Raw genomic sequence first — 21,879 nt, forward strand, 5'->3', positions numbered from 1 at the left:
TATCTGTAACCCCTTTGTACATCACCTTGACAATGAAATTTTTTAAAAGGAATATGACAAGCTGACAGTGGCTCACACCTGTAATTTTATCCACTTGGGAGACTAAAATCTGAGGATGAAGGTTCAAAGCCAGCCTAGGCAGCAAAGTCTGTGAGACTTATTTACTTGTTCATTTGTTTATTTTTGGTCAGTTGTGGGTCTTGAACTCAGGGCCTGGGTACTGTCTCTGAGTTCTTTTGCTCGAGGTTAGTGTTCTACCACTTTGCTCCACAGCTCCACTTCCAGTTTTTGAGTGGTTAATTGGAGATACGAGTCTCACTGGGACTTTTCTCCCAGGGTGGCTTTGAACTATGATTCTCAGATCTCAGCCTCCTGAGTAGCTAGGATTACAGGCATGAGCCACAAGTACCAGCTTCTGTGAGATTTTGTTTGTTTGCTATTCCTGGGGATTGAACTCAGGGCCTGGGTACTGTCCCTGAGTAACTTTTGCTCAAGACTAGCACTCTACCACTTGAGCCACAGTATCACCTCTGACTTTTTCTGTGTATGTGGTACTGAGGAATAGAACCTATGCATGCTAGGCAAACATTCTACCACTAAGCCATATTCCCAGTCCCTCTGTGAGATTCTTCTCTCCACTAAACTGCCAAAAAAGCCAAGTGGTAGAGTGCCACCCTTGAGCAAAATTATCTCAAGGACAGTGCCCATGCCCTGAGTTCAAGCCCCAGGACTGGCTTTAAAAAAAGAAAGAATAAGACAGAATTTCCTGGACAATCATGAGGTTAGGATTTAAGAAACTATTAATCCTAATCTCCTCATGACCACAATTATTTCCATCTCAAAATTGGTAGTCTTAAAAACAAGTATCAAAATATGTGGGCTGTGGGATTAATTTATAACCTTCTACTGATATTCTCTTGATCTCCTCAATTGAGGGCTGTTTCTCTCCCCTATAGTCCTACCCCCTCCCAAATTTGGGATTGAACCCAGGACCCTGAGCTGTGCTTTACCACTTAAGCACAGTACATCCAGCCTGTTTGCTTTTGTTTGTTTTTTTTTTTGAGACAAAATCTTGCTACCTTTGCCCAGGCTACAGTATTAGCTGGAATCACAAGCATGAGCTTGTTCTGGGGGCTCATCTTGATGATTTACTATACTCACTTTGTGCTCAAGACAAGAAGAAGACAGCCAATGGTAGCAGATCTTGTAAAACTTTAAATGAAACTGAAATGAAAGTTCACTTCCTCATTGTGGATACCTCATGTGACAGGTTTTGATTTCTTTTTAAAGCAAGTCAACTAATGCTTCTCTCCCACCTTTGAAATCTTGGGAGTGAGCACGCCAATTTACGGATTTTTACTACAGAATCTCCTGCTCTTTCTATCAAGTATGTACTATACGTTTGTTTGTTTGTTCTCCTGACATTGTTTTTAAATTTCTGGCATTGTTTGTTTTAAATATTTGATTTCAGGAAGTAAACAAAAAATCATGTTCAATTTGCCTCATTTTTCTGATTAAAAAGAAACTATTTTTAAAAAGTAATGTCTCCTTGAAAATCTGTACTGGAAACTAAATCTAGTCTTCTTTGCTGTATACTCTAGAAGTTTACATGGTTAAATTCCTATCTGTTTTTGAGTTTAAAAGAAATACAAAGTAGAATCTAGTTTTAGGCAGTTAGTCACTGAGTTTCTGCTAGTCTCTTTGAATTAAATATAGAAATGGTGTTTTAGAGAATAATTACTTCCTTTAAAAGCAGATATTTGATTTGTAGGAAAAAGGAAAATAACCTAAGGATCTGAGATTAACTAATAGAAGCTGTCTTTTAACTATCTCTAAAAAAGTTATTGGTATTTATTTTACTTATTGTCAAAGTGAAGTACAGAGGGGTTACAGTTTCATATGTAAAGCAGTGAGTACATTTCTTAACTTGTTACCTCCTCCCTCATTTTTCCTCCACCTCTTCCCTCCCCATTTCCTTCTCCCCCCCATGAGTTGTACAGTTTTATTTCTAAAATTATTTTTTGGTGAAGTCCTGGGTATCAGACCTAGTGTCTCATGCATGTTAGGCAAGTGCTTTACCACTAAGACTCATCCCTATTTTTATTTGCGTATTTCTGTTTGTGGTGCTAGGGATTGAACCTTGGGCTAAGGTAGTCTTCCTATCTCAGCCTCCTAACAGTGGGGACTATAGGTACATACACTGTGCCTAGCTTTTTTTTTTTTTTGCGAGTCCTGGGGCTTGAACTCAGGCCTGGGCACTGTCCTTGAGCTTCTTTTGCTAAGGCTAGCACTCAACCATTTAAGCCACAGTGCCACTTCCATCTTTTTTTGTGTATGTGGTACTGAGGAATCAAACCCAGGGCTTCAGGCATGCTAAGCAAGCACTCAACCACTAAGTCCCAGCCCATTATTTTTAAAATTAAATTTATTTATTATGTCACACAAACTATACATATTAGTAGATGCTATGAGATGTTTCAATATGTATATGCACTTGGGGTTTGATACTCATAGATTCAAAAATTCAAAAACCAAACTGATTTTTCAGTCCTCTTCTTAAGGATACTTTTTTTTTTTAGAAAGGAGAAAATAAAATTTACCTTGATTAGATTTGTAGGCAAATCTTAGAAAGTCCCTATTTTTAACCCCTTAGGTATAATCGGAAATCTATGAAAAAGTACTTTTTAAATCCTGAGTATTGGAAGTGATGTTTCAGACATAATTCCGTACTTATTTCTTGTGTCTATATATTCTCGGAAGTTATCTATGTAATTCTGACTTACAGGCAAGTGTTCCTTTAATGGACTTTGCACTGCTATACTGTTTTGGAAATACAGAGTCACCACATATGCAGCTAACAGCTGTACTTCCTATATTACCTTCCATATAACAGAATGAAATGGCTGGTTTGGGTGTCCCTGGTGTGGTCCTTCGCAGGGGCCCATGTCCATGAAGATCCCACCCTGGACCATCATTGGCATCTCTGGAAGAAAACCTATGGCAAACAGTACAAGGAAAAGGTAGCTACAATTGCCACTAGAGTAATATGCTTTTATACAAGTACCCTGCTTTCTCCTTTCCAAAGTCATTCTTACAGATGTTACGCACTTATTTCTTGTCAGATGTTGTTGTTGGTACTGTATAACAGGAAGCAAAACAAGGTTGTTGTTACTATGGAATTTGTTTCACACTGGTAGAAACAGGGAGTAAATAAACAAAAATATAAATAAAATATTAGCATGTGAGATGATGATAAGTACAGTACAGTAAGCAAGACATAGGTGGTAGCAATGAGAAATCCATCTGATAGGATAAGTTGGTGAAGAAAGCCCCACAAATAATGTGACATTGAAGTAGAGAATTAACAGAGAGGTAAAAGCAAAACAGATAGTGGAGTGAAAGTCCTAGCCTATGGGAAAATTAGTTTTAGACCCCAAGGAGACTATTGGAGCAACAAAAAGTCCTTTTTCTAGTTCCTGTCATGTAGAAGTACTGCTAGATGTTAATTCTTGACTCGCACTTACTGTTGTCTACTTTTTGTTTCAAAGCATATTTGTTGACTGTTTTTAACCTTACTGCTTGAAATATCTACATCCTATACTATGTGACATAAATTATAATGTTTCTTTGACATTATATTGTATAAAATAACTTAATGGTTACATAAACTTAAAGGTCACAGAAACCTTACATTCTCATTTATTTAGTTATTCATTTTCATTTGTTTATTCTTATGATGATACCAGGGCTTGAACTTAGAGCCTCATTCTCTCATTTATCTTTCTTGCTCATGGCTGGCACTCTACCACTTGGACCACACTTCCAGAGCAGGTTCTTGTTGGTTGTTTGGAGACAGTCTTCAGACTTTTCTGCCCAGGCTGAATTCAAACATCAATCCTCCTCGGTAGCCAGGATTACAGACATGAGCCACTGGCACCTCCTTCATGGGATATAATGTGATGTTATGATATTTGTTGCAGAATGATTAAATTAAGTGAATTAAAATTTCATCGGACACTCTTATCCTTTGTGGCAAGAATGTTTAAAATATGCTCTTTTGGCAATTTTCAAATAGAAAATGTTTTATCATTGATTATAATTATCACATTGTGTGATAAATTAACAACATATTCTTGTTTAACTGAAACATGTCCTCTGACTATGGTCTCACCTTTCACTGTCCACACTTCCCCCAGCCTCTGGTATCTACTACTTCACTAAATTTCTACTTATGAGTTGTACCTACCTTCCTTCCTTCCTCCCTTTCCTTTCTTTCTTTTCCTTCCTTCCCTCCCTCCCTTCCTTCTTTTCTTTCTTTTGCCAGTCCTGGGGCTTGAACTCAGTGCCTGGGCATTGTCCCTGGCTTCTTTTTGCTCAAGCTTAGCACTCTGCCCCACTTCCAGCTTTTTCTCTGTATGTGGTGCTGAGGAATTGAACCCAGGGCTTCATGCATGCTAGGCAAGCACTCTACCACGAAGCCACCTTCCCAGGCCCCTTACTATCCTTTATTTGTTTTATTTCTGGTGTTACAGATGAAATTTAGGCCTTGAATGTACTAGTTAAGCAGTCTACCAATGAGCTATACCCCCAGTGAGTGAGTTTATGTGTCAGTGAGATCATGTAGTATTTGTTTTTCTGTGCCTAATTATTCATCCATGTTGTCATCACAATAACAATTTCCTTTTTATTTTTAAATTTTATTTATATTTTTGTTTATGTGGTACCAAGGATTTGAGCCCAGGGCTTCATGCATGCTAGGCAAGCACTCCACCACTAACCCACATTCCTAGCCCCAATTTCCTCCTTTTTAAAAGCTGTGTTGGGCTGGGAATGTGGCTTCGTGGTAGAGTGCTTGCCTTGCATGCATGAAGCCCTGGGCTTGATTCCTCAGCACCACATAAACAGAAAAGGCCAGGAGTGGTGCCATGGCTCAAGTGGTAGAGTGCTAGCCTTGAGCAAAAAGAAGCCAGGGACAGTGCTCAGGCCCTGAGTCCAAGCCCCAGTACTGGCAAAAACAAACAAACAGCAATCTAGAGGCTGACACAGGAAAATCAAGTTCAAGGCCAACCTGGGTTCAAAGTAAAACTATCTCAAAAAAAGAAAAAAGAGGGGCTGGGGATATGGCCTAGTGGCAAGAGTGCATGCCTCATATACATGAGGCCCTGGGTTCGATTCCCCAGCACCACATATACAGAAAATGGCCAGAAGTGGCGCTGTGGCTCAAGTGGCAGAGTGCTAGCCTTGAGCAAGAAGAAGCCAGGGACAGTGCTCAGGCCCTGAGTCCAAGCCCCAGGACTGGCCAAAAAAAAAAAAAAAAAAAAAAAAAAAGGAAAAAAAGAAAAAAGAGCACATATATAAATAATAGCAACAATGATAATAGTAAAAAAAAAATAAAAGCTGTCTATTTATACCACCTTTCCTGTATCCATTCAAGTATGATGAACTCCTAGGTTGACTCCATACCTTAGCTACTGTCAGTGAACCAGGGGGTGTAGATATAATTTTGATGTCCTGATTTCATTTCTTTCAGATATATATCTAGAAGTGATCTAGGAAGGGCATCAAGCCCAGGGCCATGGACATACTAGGCCAGAGCTCTACCACTGAGCTATGACTTTAGTCTTACCTTTTTTTGTTTTTGTTTTTGTGGTGATACTAAGGACTGAACCTAGAGGAAAGTGTGTGTGTGCATTCTTGCTAGTCCTAGGGCTTTAACTTAGCACCTAGGCTTTTGTGCTCAAGGCTAGAGCTCTACTACTTAGGTCACAACTCCACTTCTGGCTTTTTGGTGTTTAATTGGAAATAAAAGTCTCATGTACTTTCCTGCCTGGGCTGGCTTCAAACTATGATCCTCAGATCTCAGCCTCCTGAATAGCTAGGATTATAGATATGAACCACAGGAACCCAACTTGAACTCAAAGCTTTGAACTTGCTAGGTAAGTGGTCTTCCATTTAAGCCATGCCCCTCACCTAGTTTGTTTTGGAGATAGGCTCCTGGTGACTTTGTTCTAGCTGGCCTCAAACCACAATTCTTCCTTTTCTGCTCCCCAAATCTCAATTCCTCTTTCTTAATTTTGTGTGTATATATATATATATATATATATATATATATATGTGCACATATGTGCATGCAAGTGTGTGTGCCCACCTGTCCTGGGCCTTGAGCTCATGGCCTGGGTGCTGTCCTTGAGCTTTTTTGCTCAAGGTTACTACTACTATTATCACTTGGCCCATGGACATACTAGGCCAGAGCTCCACCACTGAGCTATGTCTTTAGGCTTATCTTTTTTGGTTTTTCTGGTGATACAAAGGACTGAGCCCAGAGGAGGGTATGTGTTTGCATCCATGCTAGTCCTAAGGCTTAGGAACGGTGCTCAGGCTCTGAGTAAGCCCCAGGACCAGCACCCAAAACAAAACAAAACAAAAACAAACAGAAAAAAAATGTCCATAAAGGAAAAACATCCCCACTAATGAACATTAAATTATGAGGTAAATTAGGAATTCTGTAATATATAAACATATATTGGATAGATTCATGTTATTTGTATTATTGAACATTTAACTTGCCAAGGATGCAGTAAAATTTTGTTCTTTTTCTTTATATTTTAGAATGAAGAAGTAGTACGGCGTCTCATCTGGGAAAAGAACCTAAGATTTGTGATGCTTCACAATCTGGAACATTCAATGGGGATGCATTCATATGATCTAGGCATGAACCATCTAGGAGACATGGTAGGTAAACTACAAATAATCCTATTTTCCTGTCATTTCTGTCTCCCCAAAAGCAACCTGAAGAAAAAAGATAACAAAACGAAGGAGACTAAATAGCCAGAGCAGGGGGTATATCTCAATAGTAAATCTGTTGCCTGTCATATGTGAAGCCCTAGGTTTAATCTCCAGATAAAAACCATTAAAAGAAAAGAAAAAAGGAAGACAAGTATAGCCCTAAGCCTACAAAATTAGAAAACAGTATTTTCAAGGACATAAAAATTGGTACAGAAATCTACTTTGTCTTGCTTTTGCTATTTTCCTTAACAAATCCCTTATTTAGAAGAAATTTTATTTTGTTTATTTGTTTTGTTTTTGTTGCCAGTCCTAGGGTGTGGACTCAGGGCCTGAGCACTTGTCCCTGGCTTCTTTTTGCTTAAGGCTAGCACTCTATCTCTTGAGCCACAGTGCCTCTTCCGGCTTTTTCTATATATGTGGTGCTGAGGAATCGAACCCAGGGCTTCCTGTATACGAGGTGAGCACTTTACCACTAGGCCATATTCCCAGCCTAGAAGAAATTTTAAACTCGCAGATTACTTTTACTTTGTAATGAATTCTAAAGCACTTTCTGAAGACTACCAATCTTTTATTGTAAGTCAACGTGTGTGTGTGTGTGTGTGTGTGTGTGTGTGTGGTTGTTGTTGGTTGTGGGGCTTGAATTCTGGTCCTAGGCGCTGTCCCTGAGCCCTTCAGCTCAAGGCTAGTACTCTACCATTGAGCCACAGCACCACTTTAAGTTTTCTGGTGGTTAATTGGGTAAGAATCTCATGGACTTTCCTGCCCGGGCTGGCTTTGAACCATGATCCTCAGATCACAGCCTCCTGAGTAGCAATGATTAAAGGTAAGCCACTGGCATCCAGCAACAGATTTATATTTCTAAAGTATCTATTTAGTGTCATCTGCCTGCTTTCTTAGTGGCAACATGTAGAGCTGCAGGTTTTTTGTTTTTGTGTATTGATTGAACCTAGGATCTCATGCTTAAGAAGCAAGCACTCTACCCTTTGAGCCATGCCACCCACAACATGTGAAAAATGTAATATAAGTAATATGCTATTTGGGTGTTTTTCTTTTATCTTTTGCTTGTTTGTGATACTGGAGATCAACCCTAGGTCTTTGTGCATAGTAAACAAGTGGTCTACAATTGAACTACATCTCCAGCTTTCTCATTAGTTTTAGATTTTGTTCTATTCTACAAAACATTACCATTGTAGCCAAAATTAAGAATCATAGTACCTTCCAGCCAAAGGTGGTGGCTCACATTCATAATCTTAGTTACTTGGGAGATAGAGGCTAATCTGGGGAATAAAAAAAGGAAGAAAAGGTAAAGAGACTACAATTCAACCAATAAGCTGGGTATGATGGTTCATGCCTGTCATCCCGGCTGTTCAAGATGCATAAATAGGAGGACCTCAGTCCAGGCTGGCCCCAACAAGAACATGAAATCCTACTAAAAAGTAACTAAAGCAAAATGGGCTTGGGATGTGCCTAGCACCTGCCCTGAACTCAAACCCTAATCGTGCCAATAAATAAATAAATACTTGAGGGAAAGTGAACGAAGGGGGTGATCTTGTGCAAAAAAATTGTACTTATTACCTGACTTATGAAATGGTAACCCCTCCGTATATCACCTTTATAATAACAATAAACATACACAGTACTGTTAACATCTCTACATTCTGGGGGGAAAAATCATAGATTATAAAATGCTACCTTGCTTTAAACTACAAATCTAACTCCCTATAACTTCTGGTTTTACTGTTTCTTTCTTTTTGGCCAGTCCTGGGGCTTGGACTCAGGGCCTGAGCACTGTCCCTGGCTTCTTTTTGCTCAAGGCTAGCACTCTGCCACTTGAGCCACAGCACCCCTTCTGGCCATTTTCCGTATATGTGGTGCTGGGCAATTGAACCCAGGGCCTCATGTATATGAGGCAAGCACTCTTGCCTCTAGGCCATATCCCCAGCCCCTGGTTTTACTGTTTCTTTTAGTCTTCCCTTCTGCTTAGGAAACTGGAATGTTAATGCAAAGTATAAGACTAAAGAGTCTTTAGTCTCAATCTACTTATCTATTTCTCTTTAGTCTATTAGTAAGACTAATACTTATGTTGGTCACAAGAGACATTAGTTTTTCTTAGTTTTAAAATATATTTGCAAACACTAGGATATTAAAAAGAACATGCGAGGGGCTGGGGATATGGCCTAGTGGCAAGAGAGCTTGCCTCGTATACATGAGGCCCTGGGTTCAATTCCCCAGCACCACATATACAGAAAATGGCCAGAAGTGGCGCTGTGGCTCAAGTGGCAGAGTGCTAGCCTTGAGCAAAAGGAAGCCAGGGACAGTGCTCAGGCCCTGAGTCCAAGGCCCAGTACTGGCCAAAAAAAAAAAAAAAAAAAAACATGCGGGGCTGGGAATATGGCCTAGTGGCAAGAGTGCTTGCCTCCTACACATGAAGCTCTCAGTTCGATTCCCCAGTACCACATATATGGAAAACGGCCAGAAGGGGCGCTGTGGCTCAGGTGGCAGAGTGCTAGCCTTGAGCAAAAAAGAAGCCAGGGACGGTGCTCAGGCCCTGAGTCCAAGGCCCAGGACTGGCCAAAAAAAAAAAAAAAAGAACATGCAGCTGGGTGCTGGTGGCTCATGCCTCTAATGGTAGCTGCTGAAGAGGCTGAAATCTCGGGACTGTAGTTCAAAGCCTGCCTAGGCTTGAAAGACTATGAGGCACTGATCACCATCTAACCACCCCCCAAATGCCAGAAATGGAGCTGTGGCTCAAGTGGTAGAGTGCTAGTCATAAGCAAAAAACTCAGGGACAAGACTGGGAATATAGCCTAGTGGTAGAATGCTTGCCTCACACACAATGAAGCCCTGGGTTTGATTCCGCAGTACCACATATACAGAAGTGGCGCTGTGGCTCATGTGGTAGAGTGCCAACCTTGAGCAAAAAGCAGCCAGGGACAGTGCTCAGGCCCTGAGTTCAAGCTCCAAAACTGGCAAAAAAAGAAAAAAAAAACCAACAACAATGCAGGGATAGCATGCAGGCCCTAAGTTCAAGCCCCAGAACTAGCACCAAAAAAAAAGACATGAGGAATTTATAAAATTTTTAGTTTACACTGCTTCATTTATATTTCTAATTTTTTTCCAGTTCTGGGGCTTGGACTCAGGGCCTGAGCACTGTCCCTGGCTTCTTTTTGCTCAAGGCTAGCACTCTGCCACTTGAGCCACAGCGCCACTTATGGCTTTTCCTATTTATGTGGTGCTGGGGAATTGAACCCAGGGCTTCATTGTGTGTGAGGCAAGCACTCTACCACTAAGCCACATTCCCAGCCTCTTATATTTACAATTTTATTAAGTGCTGCGCTTAAAAATATCACCAACTTAAAAAAAAAGACATGTGAAAAGTGATGCGTATTTGTTCTATAGACCAATGAAGAGGTGGCATCTTTGATGAGTTCCCTGAGAGTTCCCAGCCAGTGGCCAAGAAATGTCACTTATAAGTCAAACTCTAATCAGAAATTGCCTGATTCTGTGGACTGGAGAGAAAAAGGGTGTGTTACTGAAGTGAAATACCAGGTGAGTATTGCTACTCCATGCCTCTGCATCCTAGGCAGGCCTCTCTTCCCTGTGTATACCTACATATTTGGAAAGGAATTTCGGTGTCTTTTGTTACTTTCTAATTGTTTTTTTTTTTTTTTTTTTTTTTTGCCAGTTCTGGGCCTTGGACTCATGGCCTGAGCACTGTCCCTGGCTTCTTTTTGCTCAAAGCTAGTACTCTGCCACTTGAGCCAAAGCGCCACTTCTGGCCATTTTCTACATATGTGGTGCTTGGGAATCGAACCTAGAGCTTCATGTATACGAAGCAAGCACTCCTGCCACTAGGCCATATTCCCAGCCCTACTTTCTAATTGTTTTTGTTATTGTTTTCCCAACTAAGTTGTAAGGTCCTTTGGGTATAAGGATCACATACTACGCTTTATTATTCCCTCAGTGCTTAGAACACCAGTGGTTCTGAGAACTCCACTGTACACAAAAATTGTTAACTATGTACATCGTTCTGTGAGACTTAGTGTTCATCTTATCCGTTGGTTACACCTGATCTTCCTAGGTTTGATCTAAGGATACTTTAAGGGAAGGAATCAACCTATTGCCTCTCAAAATCATGTTACTGTAGACATTTATCTCTCCTATAATGAAGATAGGTAGAACTTGGCACATGTTCTGTGAGTACTAGTAATATATTTGACTATGCTCACTATTCTCTGAGCTCAGATATTTATAAAGATCCATCATGGTTGAATCTTGCCTAGAGAACAATAAAATATTTAGTCTTTGTTCCCACTGTCTAAAAGAGAGGAAAATTGTAGTGGAGAATGCTTCCTGAGAATTACTGACAGATATGACAGCTAGAAGTTGCCCTGTTTGTATGATGAAAGCCATCCTTACCAATTTTCTGTGATTTCCTTTGTGACCTTTTGTGTGTTTTAGGGCTCGTGTGGTGCTTGCTGGGCTTTCAGTGCTGTGGGAGCACTAGAAGCACAGCTAAAGCTGAAGACAGGAAAGCTGGTATCTCTCAGTGCACAGAACCTGGTGGATTGCTCAACTGAAAAATACCAGAATAAAGGCTGCGGAGGTGGCTTCATGACAGCGGCCTTCCAATACATCATTGATAACAATGGCATTGATTCAGAAGCGTCCTATCCCTACAAAGCCATGGTGTGTCACAGGCAAACTTTGTGTGCTGTCCCATGACCTCGTTCAAATCATTGACTCTTTGTACCAGAATCACCACCTGCTCAATTGCTTGAGAAGCAGTGTGAGGTGTATGAGAGAGAACTCACATAAATAGTTCTTAAATTCCTGAGTTTTCTTTCTTATGCAATAGCCTTCTTAATTTATCAGTGGCAGTGGTATATATAATATATCAGTTGCTATACTCCCAGCACCTCAGGAATTTGAGGCCAGCCATAGGTAATGGAAGACCCTGTCTCAAAATAAAGTATAAGACTGGGTGCCAGTGGCTCACGCCTATAATCCTAGGCTGATATCTGAGGATCGCAGTTTGAAGCCAGCACATACAGATAAGTCCTTGTGAGAATCTTATCTCCAACTAACCACTCAAATACTGGAAGTGGTACTGTGGCTCAAGTGGTAGAGTGCTAGCCTTGAGCACAAGGAGGCTCAGGACAACACCCAGGCCCTGGGTTCAAGCCCATAATTGACTAAAAGAAAAAAAAAAAAAAACAAGACAAAAGGGCTGATAGGGTGACTCAGGGATTGCCTGGCATAGTGTAGGACCTGGGTTCAATCTCAGAGTGTGGGGATAGCCAGTGGTGAAATGTTTTTACATAAGGAAGGAATGTTCATAATTAAACAAATACTTTAGCCAAACCATCTTTAAAATTCTCTCTGTATAATCTCGCTAATATTTTTGTTATTGTTATTGTACAGTCTCCATAGTTGGCCTGATTTTCAGATCATCAGGTGGCACAAGTCACTCACGCCTATAATTCTGGCTACTCAGGAGGTTGCCAGGCGCCTGCTGGCTCACATTTATAATCCTACCTATTCAGGAGGTTAAGTAGGTAGGATTTGTTTTTGCTTGGCAGATAAATCCAATCTCCAGTTAAACAGCAAAATGCTGGACCAGAAATATGGCTCAAATAGTAGAGTGCCAGCCATGAACAAGAAAGCTAATCAAGAGCAAAAGGCCCTGAGTTCAAGCCCTTACTACAGTTATACAAAAAAAAATTAAGTAATACTAAAGTTTATTAACATTACACGCCAGATACTATGCTAAAGTCTTTATGTGCCATTTCTCACCTAAAGTGCATAATGAACCAGGTGCAAGTGGCTCACACCTGTAAGCCTAGCTACTTAGGAGGCTAAAATATAAGGATCGCAGTTCAAATCCAGCTCGGGAAAGGAAAGTCAGTGAGATTCTTATTTCCAATTAACCACCAGAAACCCAGGAATGGAGTGCAGCTCAAAGTAGTAGAGTGCTAACCTTGCACAAAAAGGCTCAGGGATAGCACCCAGGCTCTGACTTCAAACCTGACAACCAACAAAAATTAATAAAGTGCAGAAAGAAAGCATATTTGAAATATAGGCTTAGCATATTGGTAGTTTATAAAGGAAATTTAAGTATGCTTCTTTATCTGGTTTATACTTTTTTAAAGGACGAAAAATGCCATTATGATGCAAAAAATAGAGCTGCCACATGTTCAAAGTACACAGAGCTTCCCTTTGGAAGTGAAGATGCCCTGAAAGAAGCTGTGGCCAATAAAGGACCTGTGTCTGTTGCCATAGATGCGAGTCATCCTTCATTCTTCCTCTATAGAAGTGGTAAAAACAGATTATTATTCTCTTGTTATATGCTAACCTAGCAGATAGCTTAACCAGAATTTTCCATTTTATATTAACATTTTATAGCCACTTCTAATTAGGAAAGTAATACTTATTAAAGTTTATTAACCTTACATGCCAGATAATATGCTAATTTCTTAATGTGTCAGATCTCACTTACCACCACAATAACCCTATTTTGAAAATGAAAAATCTCAGTAGAGAAGTTAGTTTACCTAAAGTCATACAATCTGGATGTGGTTAAGCTGTTGGTGAGAGTATAAATTAGTACAGCCATAATAAAAAGTGGTAGGGAGGGCTGGGAATATGGCCTAGTGGCAAGAGTGCTTGCCTTGTATACATGAAGCCCTAGGTTCAATTCCCCAGCACCACATATATAGAAAATGGCCAGAAGTGGCGCTGTGGCTCAAGTGGCAGAGTGCTAGCCTTGAGCAAAAAGAAGCCAGGGACAGTGCTCAGGCCCTGAGTTAAAGGCCCAGAACTGGCAAAAAAAAAAAAAAGTGACAGGGTAGTTCTTCCTCAAATTAAAATAAGAACTACTACTGTGATACAGCAATTCCACTACTGTGTATAGATAGATCCAGAGGAAAATCAGTATGTGAAACAGCTGTATTGCCATGTTTACTGCAGCACATTATTTACAGTAGCCAAGAAATGGAAACAACCTAAATGTCCACAAACTGATGATTGAATAAAGAAAATGTAGTATACAGAGACTATGGGATATTATTCAGCCATGAAAGAATAAAATCCTGTCATTTGTAACATTGTGGATAGAACCCAGAATCATTATACTAAGTAAAATAAGCCAGTCACAGAAAGATAAGTACTACCTGATCTTACTCATATCAGATTACTTTAAAAATTATTTCAGACTGAGGATGTGGCTCACATGGTAAAGCATTTTGCCTAGCAAGCTTGAGGCTCTGAGTTCAGTCCCCAATATCACAATAAAATAAATAAGTAAACAGTTAATACCAGTAAGTTAAAAGCAGAATAGCTGGTCTGGTAGCTCACACCTATAATATTAGCTCCTCAGAAGACTGAGATCTGAGGATTGTGGTTCAAAGTCAGACTGGGAGGGAAGGAAAGTCTGTGAGACTTTAATTAGCTGCCAGAAAAGTGGGAAGCAGTGCTGTGTAGAGCACTAGCCTTGAGTACAAAAAGCTCAGGGGCAGTGCTCAGGCCCTGAGTTCAAATCCTAGCACCAGCACAAAAATAAAAAAATAGAATCATCATTAAGGAAGTAAAATAGGAGGAGAGGAGGGATAGGGAAAACTTGACCAATGGGTACTAAATTATAGTTATACAGGAGTAAAAAGTTTTCTGTAGTAAGATGACTAATGTATTAAGATGACTATAATGGGGCTGGGAATGTGGCTTAGTGGTAGAGTGCTTGCATGAAGCACTGGGTTTGATTCCTCAGCACCACATATATAGAAAAAGCCAGAAGTGGCACTGTGGCTCAAGTGGTAGAGTGCTAGCCTTGAGCAAAAAGAAGCCAGGGCAGTGCTCAGGCCACAAGTCCAAGGCCCAGGAGTGGCAAAAAACAAAACAAAACCAAGATGACAATAAGTACTCCAAGATTGCTCAATTGTGAAACATTTGCCTAGCATATTTGAGGCCCTAGATTCAATCTCCAGCAACTGGAAAGATTATTATAGATGAGTATAGTGATGTATGCCGGCAATTCCAGCATTCAGGAGCTTACCTCAATAAAAACAAACAATAACAAAAAGAAGATGGTTATAGCTAGCTAATGATAATGTAGTATATAGTTCAAAAGACTCTATGAAAGGAATTTTAACGTTTTCAAATAAATGTGTTTGAAAAGACAAAAACATTATGCAATGCACAATTGTGAGAACATCTGAGGGAATGACTAAACTGATGCCAAACTTGGCAAGAAAATGACAGATATAGCATGATGTCCAAGAATTATAAGCTCTAAAATAGTTGATAGATAAAAGTATGTTACTAACATTTTCATTAACTTTGTTATATGTCCAAAATAGTCTAAGAAAATGTAACGGAATCTTCAAGTATCTTTTATTATCAGATAGCATTCATTCTTTTCCCACAACTAAATTTTGTTCTCAGGTGTCTACGATGACCCAGAGTGTACTCAGAACGTCAATCATGGTGTGCTCGTGGTTGGCTATGGTAATCTTAATGGGAAAGACTATTGGCTTGTTAAAAACAGGTAATATATTTGTAAATTATTGTCTATTTAATTAAATCAAGTACTTAAGGGAGCATCAACAAATATGATCTTGTGATTATGATGATATTATTAACAATAGTAAACCTCTATAGTTTCTTACCAAGTAACATTTTAAATTGCTCAGGGCCTCCATTTGTTCACGTACTATCTGGCCTTCATCTCTTTGTTGTCATCATTTGTCGTCTTCAATACTTCTTTCTTTTCACTTCCTCTTATGAACGAGTATTCTTTTTCTTAGCTCCTAAATGTTGGTATCTCCCTCCCACCCATCTTCTGCTCATTATCTTTTTATTCTATGCTTTTTATAGTCCGTTCCAACAACGTTAGCTATAAGCCATGCTTATGGCTTTCAAGTCTCTATAAAGTCTCTACCTACAATAATGTCAATTAAATAGTTTTAATTTAAAAAATGTTCAACACCTCTCTGCTAGCTTCTGAAGGTTTGTTGACAACCTTAGGATTTTTGGCCTGTAGAAGCATCATACCCATTGCTGCCTGCATGGGGTTCCCCAGTGTGCATGACTGTGCGTCTAATTTCCTCTTTTCCTAAGATATTAGTTCCCAATGCCGGTGGCACACGTCTGTAATCCTAGGGTTTTCAAGGTTGGAAACATACAATGGCACAGAAATAAAAGATGTCTCTGCTTTATAATTGTTGTACTGCACTTCTTATTTTTGTTTTGTTTTGGGTTTTTTTTGGCAGTCCTGGGGCTTGAACTCAGGGCCTGAGCACTGTCCCTGGCTTCTTTGCTCAAGGCTAGCACTCTACCACTTGAGCCACAGTGCCACTTCCGGCTTTTTCTATATATGTGGTACTGAGGAATTGAACCCAGGGCTTCATGTATACGAGGCGAGCACTTTACCACTAGGCCATATTCACAGCCCTCCACTGCACCTCTATGACAGCATTATCGTGACTCATTTCATTATATTATCTTAATCCTCTTAGATTTTCTTACACTTGTCCCTTACATTGGTTTACACACTAAAACAAACTCAGAACTTTTCCTTCAGTTCTAATCATTGCCATTATGTAGATGATTTTTTATTTATAATCTCTAAAAATTACCTCCTTCCTATGCAACAGATTTTGCTGTCAACTTCCAACTTAGCAGCTCAAAGAAATCCAAATCCCTTTCTCCAGTTTATATTCCTTTTCTTCCCCCAGACTCCTTTGTGTAAGCAGATAAAGAGACTGTGCTGGCCCATGTGACTTTTTCATTCCCTCTATCTCTTGTTTAATATATGTGAACATCCTTAATCTGAGTATCTGAAATGCTCCAAAAGCTGAAACTTTCAGAATACCTACATGATGCACGGTTGGAAAATGCTATATCATAATTTTTTTTTCAGTTGTGGGGCTTGAACTCAGGACCTGAGGTCCTGTCCCTGAGACTCTTTGTGCTCAAGGCTAGTGCTCTACCATTTCAGCCACAGTGCCACTTCTGGTTTTTGAGTGACTAATTGGAGATAAGATCTTATGGGAACTTTTCTGCATGGATTGGCTTCAAACTGCGATCCTCAGATCTCAGCCTCTTGAGTAGCTAGAATTACAGGCATGAGCCACCTGTGCCCAGCATAATTTTTTTCCATGCATATAATTATTTAAAATGTTATATAATTTTAGACTTAAATTCCCCATCCACTGATTATCCCTCACAACATACACATACTTTCTCTTCACATTCAATAGAAAACAAAACAACACACCCATTGATAAGAGGTGACAATGGAGTTTGCATTTTAGTGTAAGATTACTGGAAAACCATTAAAGGGTTTTAAGTAGGGAGGTAGCAAGTAAGTGAAAGGAAGCTAAAATATGAGCCTAAGAAATAAGTTGAGAAGTTACGAAAAAAGACAAGAAAATAAGGACCTAGTAGTGTTTCAAAGCCAAGAAAGAAGTGAGGTGAAAGTAGATAGATAACAGTGTTACATGAAAATAAGACTTGAAAAATGTCCACTGGAGATTGATACATAGAATATTTAAGACATAGCTTCATTAAATTACGTGGCTTGAGTTCTAGCAAAGAATCAGTCACTTAAGTTTCTCCACTACATGCAAATATACAATTTTCCTTTGCAAACTTTTGTAGTAGATTCCTTTTGCTGACTTCAACATCAAGACCTCAGTTCAGACTAATAATAATCCTCTTGCCTATGCCTCCCGAGTGCTGAGATTATATGCATGCACTACCATGTGCCTGGCTCAATCTTTTCTCATTCTTCATTAAAGACACCCAGTTTTCCTTTCAACTAATTTTTACTGCATTCCAAACACAGTAGGTATCTCAGTTTCATGCTTCTACTTGTATTATAGTTTTAGCACTTAATGAATTCTGCCTTATAAAATAATTGTTTGTATAATTATAATTACAAAATCTCAGAATTATAAAAAAAATTCAGACAGCCAAAAATAAAGCAAAAAAAGTTCCTGGAGGAATTTAAGTTTGTTACAAAATCATTATACATGATCCTATTATGCAAAAACACTTAGAAATGGAGCCATATAAATACTGATTCATACAAAAGGCATATTTACAAAGCAGGGGACATTGACTGGATGAACTTAAGTCTATTCAACATTATGATGTTTCATATGAAATCACTCTAAGAGAAAAACAAAGATAAAAAGTGGATATGAGGGCTGGGGATATAGCCTAGTGGCAAGAGTGCCTGCCTCGGATACACGAGGCCCTAGGTTCGATTCCCCAGCACCACATATACAGAAAACGGCCAGAAGCGGCGCTGTGGCTCAAGTGGCAGAGTGCTAGCCTTGAGGGGGAAGAAGCCAGGGACAGTGCTCAGGCCCTGAGTCCAAGGCCCAGGACTGGCAAAAAAAAAAAAAGTGGATATGAGGGGCTGGGAATATGGCCTAGTGGCAAGAGTGCTTGCCTCATATACATGAAGCCCTGGGTTTGATTTCTCAGCACCACATACATAAAAAACGGCCAGAAGTGGTGCTGTGGCTCAAGTGGCAGAGTGCTAGCCTTAAGCAAAAAGAAGCGAAGGACAGTGCTCAGGCTTGGAATTCAAGGCCCAAGACTGGAAAAAAAAAGTGTATATGATTTCATTGTATTTGTTTTTAATTTTGTGTTATTTCTTTTTCTAAGTTGGGGCATCAACTTTGGTGATCAAGGATATATTCTAATGGCAAGAAATAGTCAAAATCACTGTGGGATCGCTAGCTATTGCTCCTATCCAGAAATCTAGAGGATCTCTACATTTTACAAGTCAAGAAGATGAAATATCCCCTTAATTTGACCTTCTGTATTCTGAAGAAATAAATGTGTCACAAACATTGTGTATTTAGTATGTTAACTAGAAGATATAACTTGCCTCTTCACTTTATAACTACACATTTCTGAGAAAAGCTTGGAAATTAAGTTATAAATTTACTGTAGGTATAACTGTATAAGAACTGGTCTTCCTGAGATAACCTGTTGTGTTTGTCATTGTTTTTTTTTTTTTTATACTCTGTCATTTTGAGTCTCCTATAGCCTTTTGTAACATGATGGACTAAAAATGTTTAATAAATCTATCATTTCAAGTTTCTACTATTACCACATATCCTTCTTTCTTTTTTATTTTTTTCTTTTTTCTTTTTTTTTGCCAGTCCTGGGCCTTGGACTCAGGGCCTGAGCACTGTCCCTGGCTTCTTTTTGCTCAAAGCTAGTATTAGCTAGTATTCTGCCACTTGAGCCACAGCGCCCCCTCTGGCCATTTATCTGTATATGTGGTGCTGGGGAATTGAACCCAGGGCCTCACGTATAGGAGGCAAGCACTCTTGCCACTAGGCCATATCCCCAGCCCACATCAGCTTTATTTTTAATGGTAGTATTTACTTAGTTACTTACTTACTTTAGGCAATACTGGGGTTTGAACTCAGGGTCTAACACTTTCTACCACCAAGCAATGCCTCCAGCTCTTAATAAGTGTTTTAAAACTAAGCAATACAAAGGAGGGGGGGCATTGATAGCTCACCTGTAATCCTAGCTACTCAGGAGTCTCAGATCTGAGGATCTCACTCTTATCTCCAATTAACTTCCAAAAAGCTGGAAGTAGATGTGTTTCTCAAGTAGTACAGTGCTAGCCTTGAACAAAAATGATCAGGGACAGTACCCAGGCCCTGAGTTCAAGCCCCAGGACTACAAAAACAAATTACATAATATAAACTTCATTAATCACTAAACACATATGCTTAAAAATTTTGCAGTTTTGGCTGGGAGCATGGCCTAGTGGGAAAGTACTTGCCTAACATGCATGAAGCCCTGGGTTTGATTCCTCCCTATCACCTATACAAAAAAAAAGCCGGAAGTGCTGTTGTGGCTCAAATGGTCGAGCGCTAACCTTGAACAAAAAAAAAGGAAAAAGAAAGGCTCAAGGACAGTCCCCAGGCTCTGAGTTCAAGCCCCATGACTGGCAAGAAAAAAAATGCAGTTGTTTTTTTGTGTGTGTTTTTTAGCGCTTTTGGAAGAAGTACTTGTTTGTTTATGTGATGCTGGGGCTCAGATCCAGAGCTCTACAGTCTAAGCAAACAGTCTACCTCTGAACCATATCCTAGGTCTGGAAGAATTATTATTATTATGTTTTTTTTGGCCAGTCCCGGGCCTTGGACTCAGGTGAGCACTGTCCCTGGCTTCTTTTTGCTCTAGGCTAGCACTCTGCCACCTGAGCCACAGCGCCCCTTCTGGCCGTTTTCCATATAAGTGGTGCTGGGGAATGGAACAGAGAGCTTCATGTGTAGGAGGCAAGCACTCTTGCCACTAGGCCATATTCCCAGCCCTGGAAGAATTATCTTAATCATCAACAATTTAGTATATTAGTTTAAATAATTTTTGCCTAATCATTAACAATTAACTAGGACCTTTTTTTTTTTTTTTTTTTCTTGCCAGTCCTGGGCCTTGGACTCAGGGCCTGAGCACTGTTCCTGGCTTCTTTTTGCTCAAGGCTAGCATTCAACCACTTGAGCCACAGCACCACTTCTGGCTATATTATATATATATATATATATATATATATATATATATATATATATATATATATGGTGCTTGGGAATCGAACCCAGAGCTTCATGTATGCGAGGCAAGCACTCTTGCCACTAGGCCATATTCCCAGCCTAACTAGGACCTTTCTTGAAAAAACAATTGAATAAAACAAAATTGCATTTCTTTAAAGTATTCTACTACTCATATTTTTATCTAAGTCAGATGGATCTGCCTCAAAAGTACTGTAGATGAATATATTGTTTCTGAAAAAGCAGCAAGAATTTAAAGTTTAAAAAATTTTAAATTCATGCCTGTGACATGACAAATGTGTTGAATTATGTCATTGTATATCCTAAACTGACCTTTAAATAATTTCACTGTCTCTAGCTCCCTCTTCATAGGCATTGAACAAGCACTGACAAAAAGTTTTAAAATACTTAATTATCTTTTTTTTTTTCATTTTAGTTTGTATTTGTACCAGGACTTTTAACATTTTAACTTAGAGCCTTGCACTCTTGCTCAGGTTTTTGTAGCATTTTTGCTCATGCCATTATACCACCTGAACCACACTTCTACTTCTAGCTTTGTTTGCTGAGACTCTCTCAAACCATTCTTTCTAGGCTGGCTTTGAACCACAATCCTCAGAGCTCAGCCTTCTCACTAGCCAGTGATTTAAACATGAGCTTCCAGTTCCTAGCTCTAATTTTGTTTTTAAATTTTTTTTTTTTTTTTTTGGCCAGTCCTGGGCCTTGGACTCAGGGCCTGAGCACTGTCCCTGGCTTCTTCCCGCTCAAGGCTAGCACTCTGCCACTTGAGCCACAGCGCCGCTTCTGGCCGTTTTCTGTATATGTGGTGCTGGGGAATCGAACCTAGGGCCTCGTGTATCCGAGGCAGGCACTCTTGCCACTAGGCTATATCCCCAGCCCTTTGTTTTTAAATTTAATTTTGTTTTACCCATAACTCTTCAAGTATTATAATGGAAACATTAATTCTTAAAATTTGGCATTCTGGTGACATCTATGTATGTGTTTCCCAAATAAAACAAAATATACAGAATTATAAATGAAGTCAATTATATTAAGATGCAGTTGTTCAAATGTTCAAATGTGGGCTGGGAATATGGCCTAGTGGTAAAGTGCTCATCTTGTATACATGAAGCCCTGGGTTCGATTCCTCAGCACCACGTATATAGAAAAAGCCAGAAGTAGTGCTGTGCCTTGAGCAAAAAAAAGCCAGCGACAGTGCTGGGACCCTGAGTTCAAGCCCCAGGACTGACAAAACAAAACAAAACAAAATGTTCAAATGTGAATTTATGATGTAAGACAGACACGGTAATACATGCCTATATTCCCAGCATTTGGAAAACTGAGGCAGATGATCTTGAGTTTGTGGCCAGCCTAGGGTACACAGTGAGACTGTCTCAAAAACAAACAACAACATATGCAGAAATGTCACAACTAAAACAAAAAACAGGAAGGAATTTGGATACTGTTGAAATAGGTTATTTGCAACTCTGAAAGCAGAACAGTGAAATTTACTGAGATT

General features: G+C 39.6%; 1 protein-coding gene and 1 long non-coding RNA gene across 2 annotated transcripts; both read left to right on the forward strand.

Moving 5' to 3' along the window:
* Window positions 1-1,082: 1,082 nt before the first annotated feature.
* Ctss (cathepsin S) lies at window positions 1,083-18,907 on the forward strand. The gene is made up of 8 exons (XM_048358029.1): window positions 1,083-1,387; window positions 2,894-3,020; window positions 6,610-6,732; window positions 10,186-10,335; window positions 11,248-11,475; window positions 12,939-13,104; window positions 15,226-15,328; window positions 18,460-18,907. Exons 2-8 carry the CDS (start codon window positions 2,895-2,897, stop codon window positions 18,557-18,559), a joined length of 996 nt encoding a protein of 331 aa, XP_048213986.1. The 5' UTR covers window positions 1,083-1,387; window position 2,894; the 3' UTR covers window positions 18,560-18,907.
* An 866-nt stretch (window positions 18,908-19,773) lies between these two features.
* LOC125359977 lies at window positions 19,774-20,220 on the forward strand. Its single transcript, XR_007212631.1, has 2 exons — window positions 19,774-19,910; window positions 20,130-20,220. It is a non-coding gene; the product is annotated as an uncharacterized LOC125359977 (long non-coding RNA).
* The last annotated feature ends 1,659 nt before the right edge of the window (window positions 20,221-21,879 follow it).

The sequence above is a fragment of the Perognathus longimembris genome, chromosome 11 (assembly GCF_023159225.1).
Source record: "Perognathus longimembris pacificus isolate PPM17 chromosome 11, ASM2315922v1, whole genome shotgun sequence".
Taxonomy (NCBI): domain Eukaryota; kingdom Metazoa; phylum Chordata; class Mammalia; order Rodentia; family Heteromyidae; genus Perognathus; species Perognathus longimembris.

Bases quoted from the DNA above. Each gene is read 5' to 3' on its own strand.
- Ctss (XM_048358029.1), top strand. From the start codon at position 2,895: ATGAAATGGCTGGTTTGGGTGTCCCTGGTGTGGTCCTTCGCAGGGGCC. The intron at 3,021-6,609 runs GTAGCTACAATT...TTTATATTTTAG, and splicing joins GCAAACAGTACAAGGAAAAG to AATGAAGAAGTAGTACGGCG. The intron at 11,476-12,938 runs GTGTGTCACAGG...ACTTTTTTAAAG, and splicing joins CCTATCCCTACAAAGCCATG to GACGAAAAATGCCATTATGA.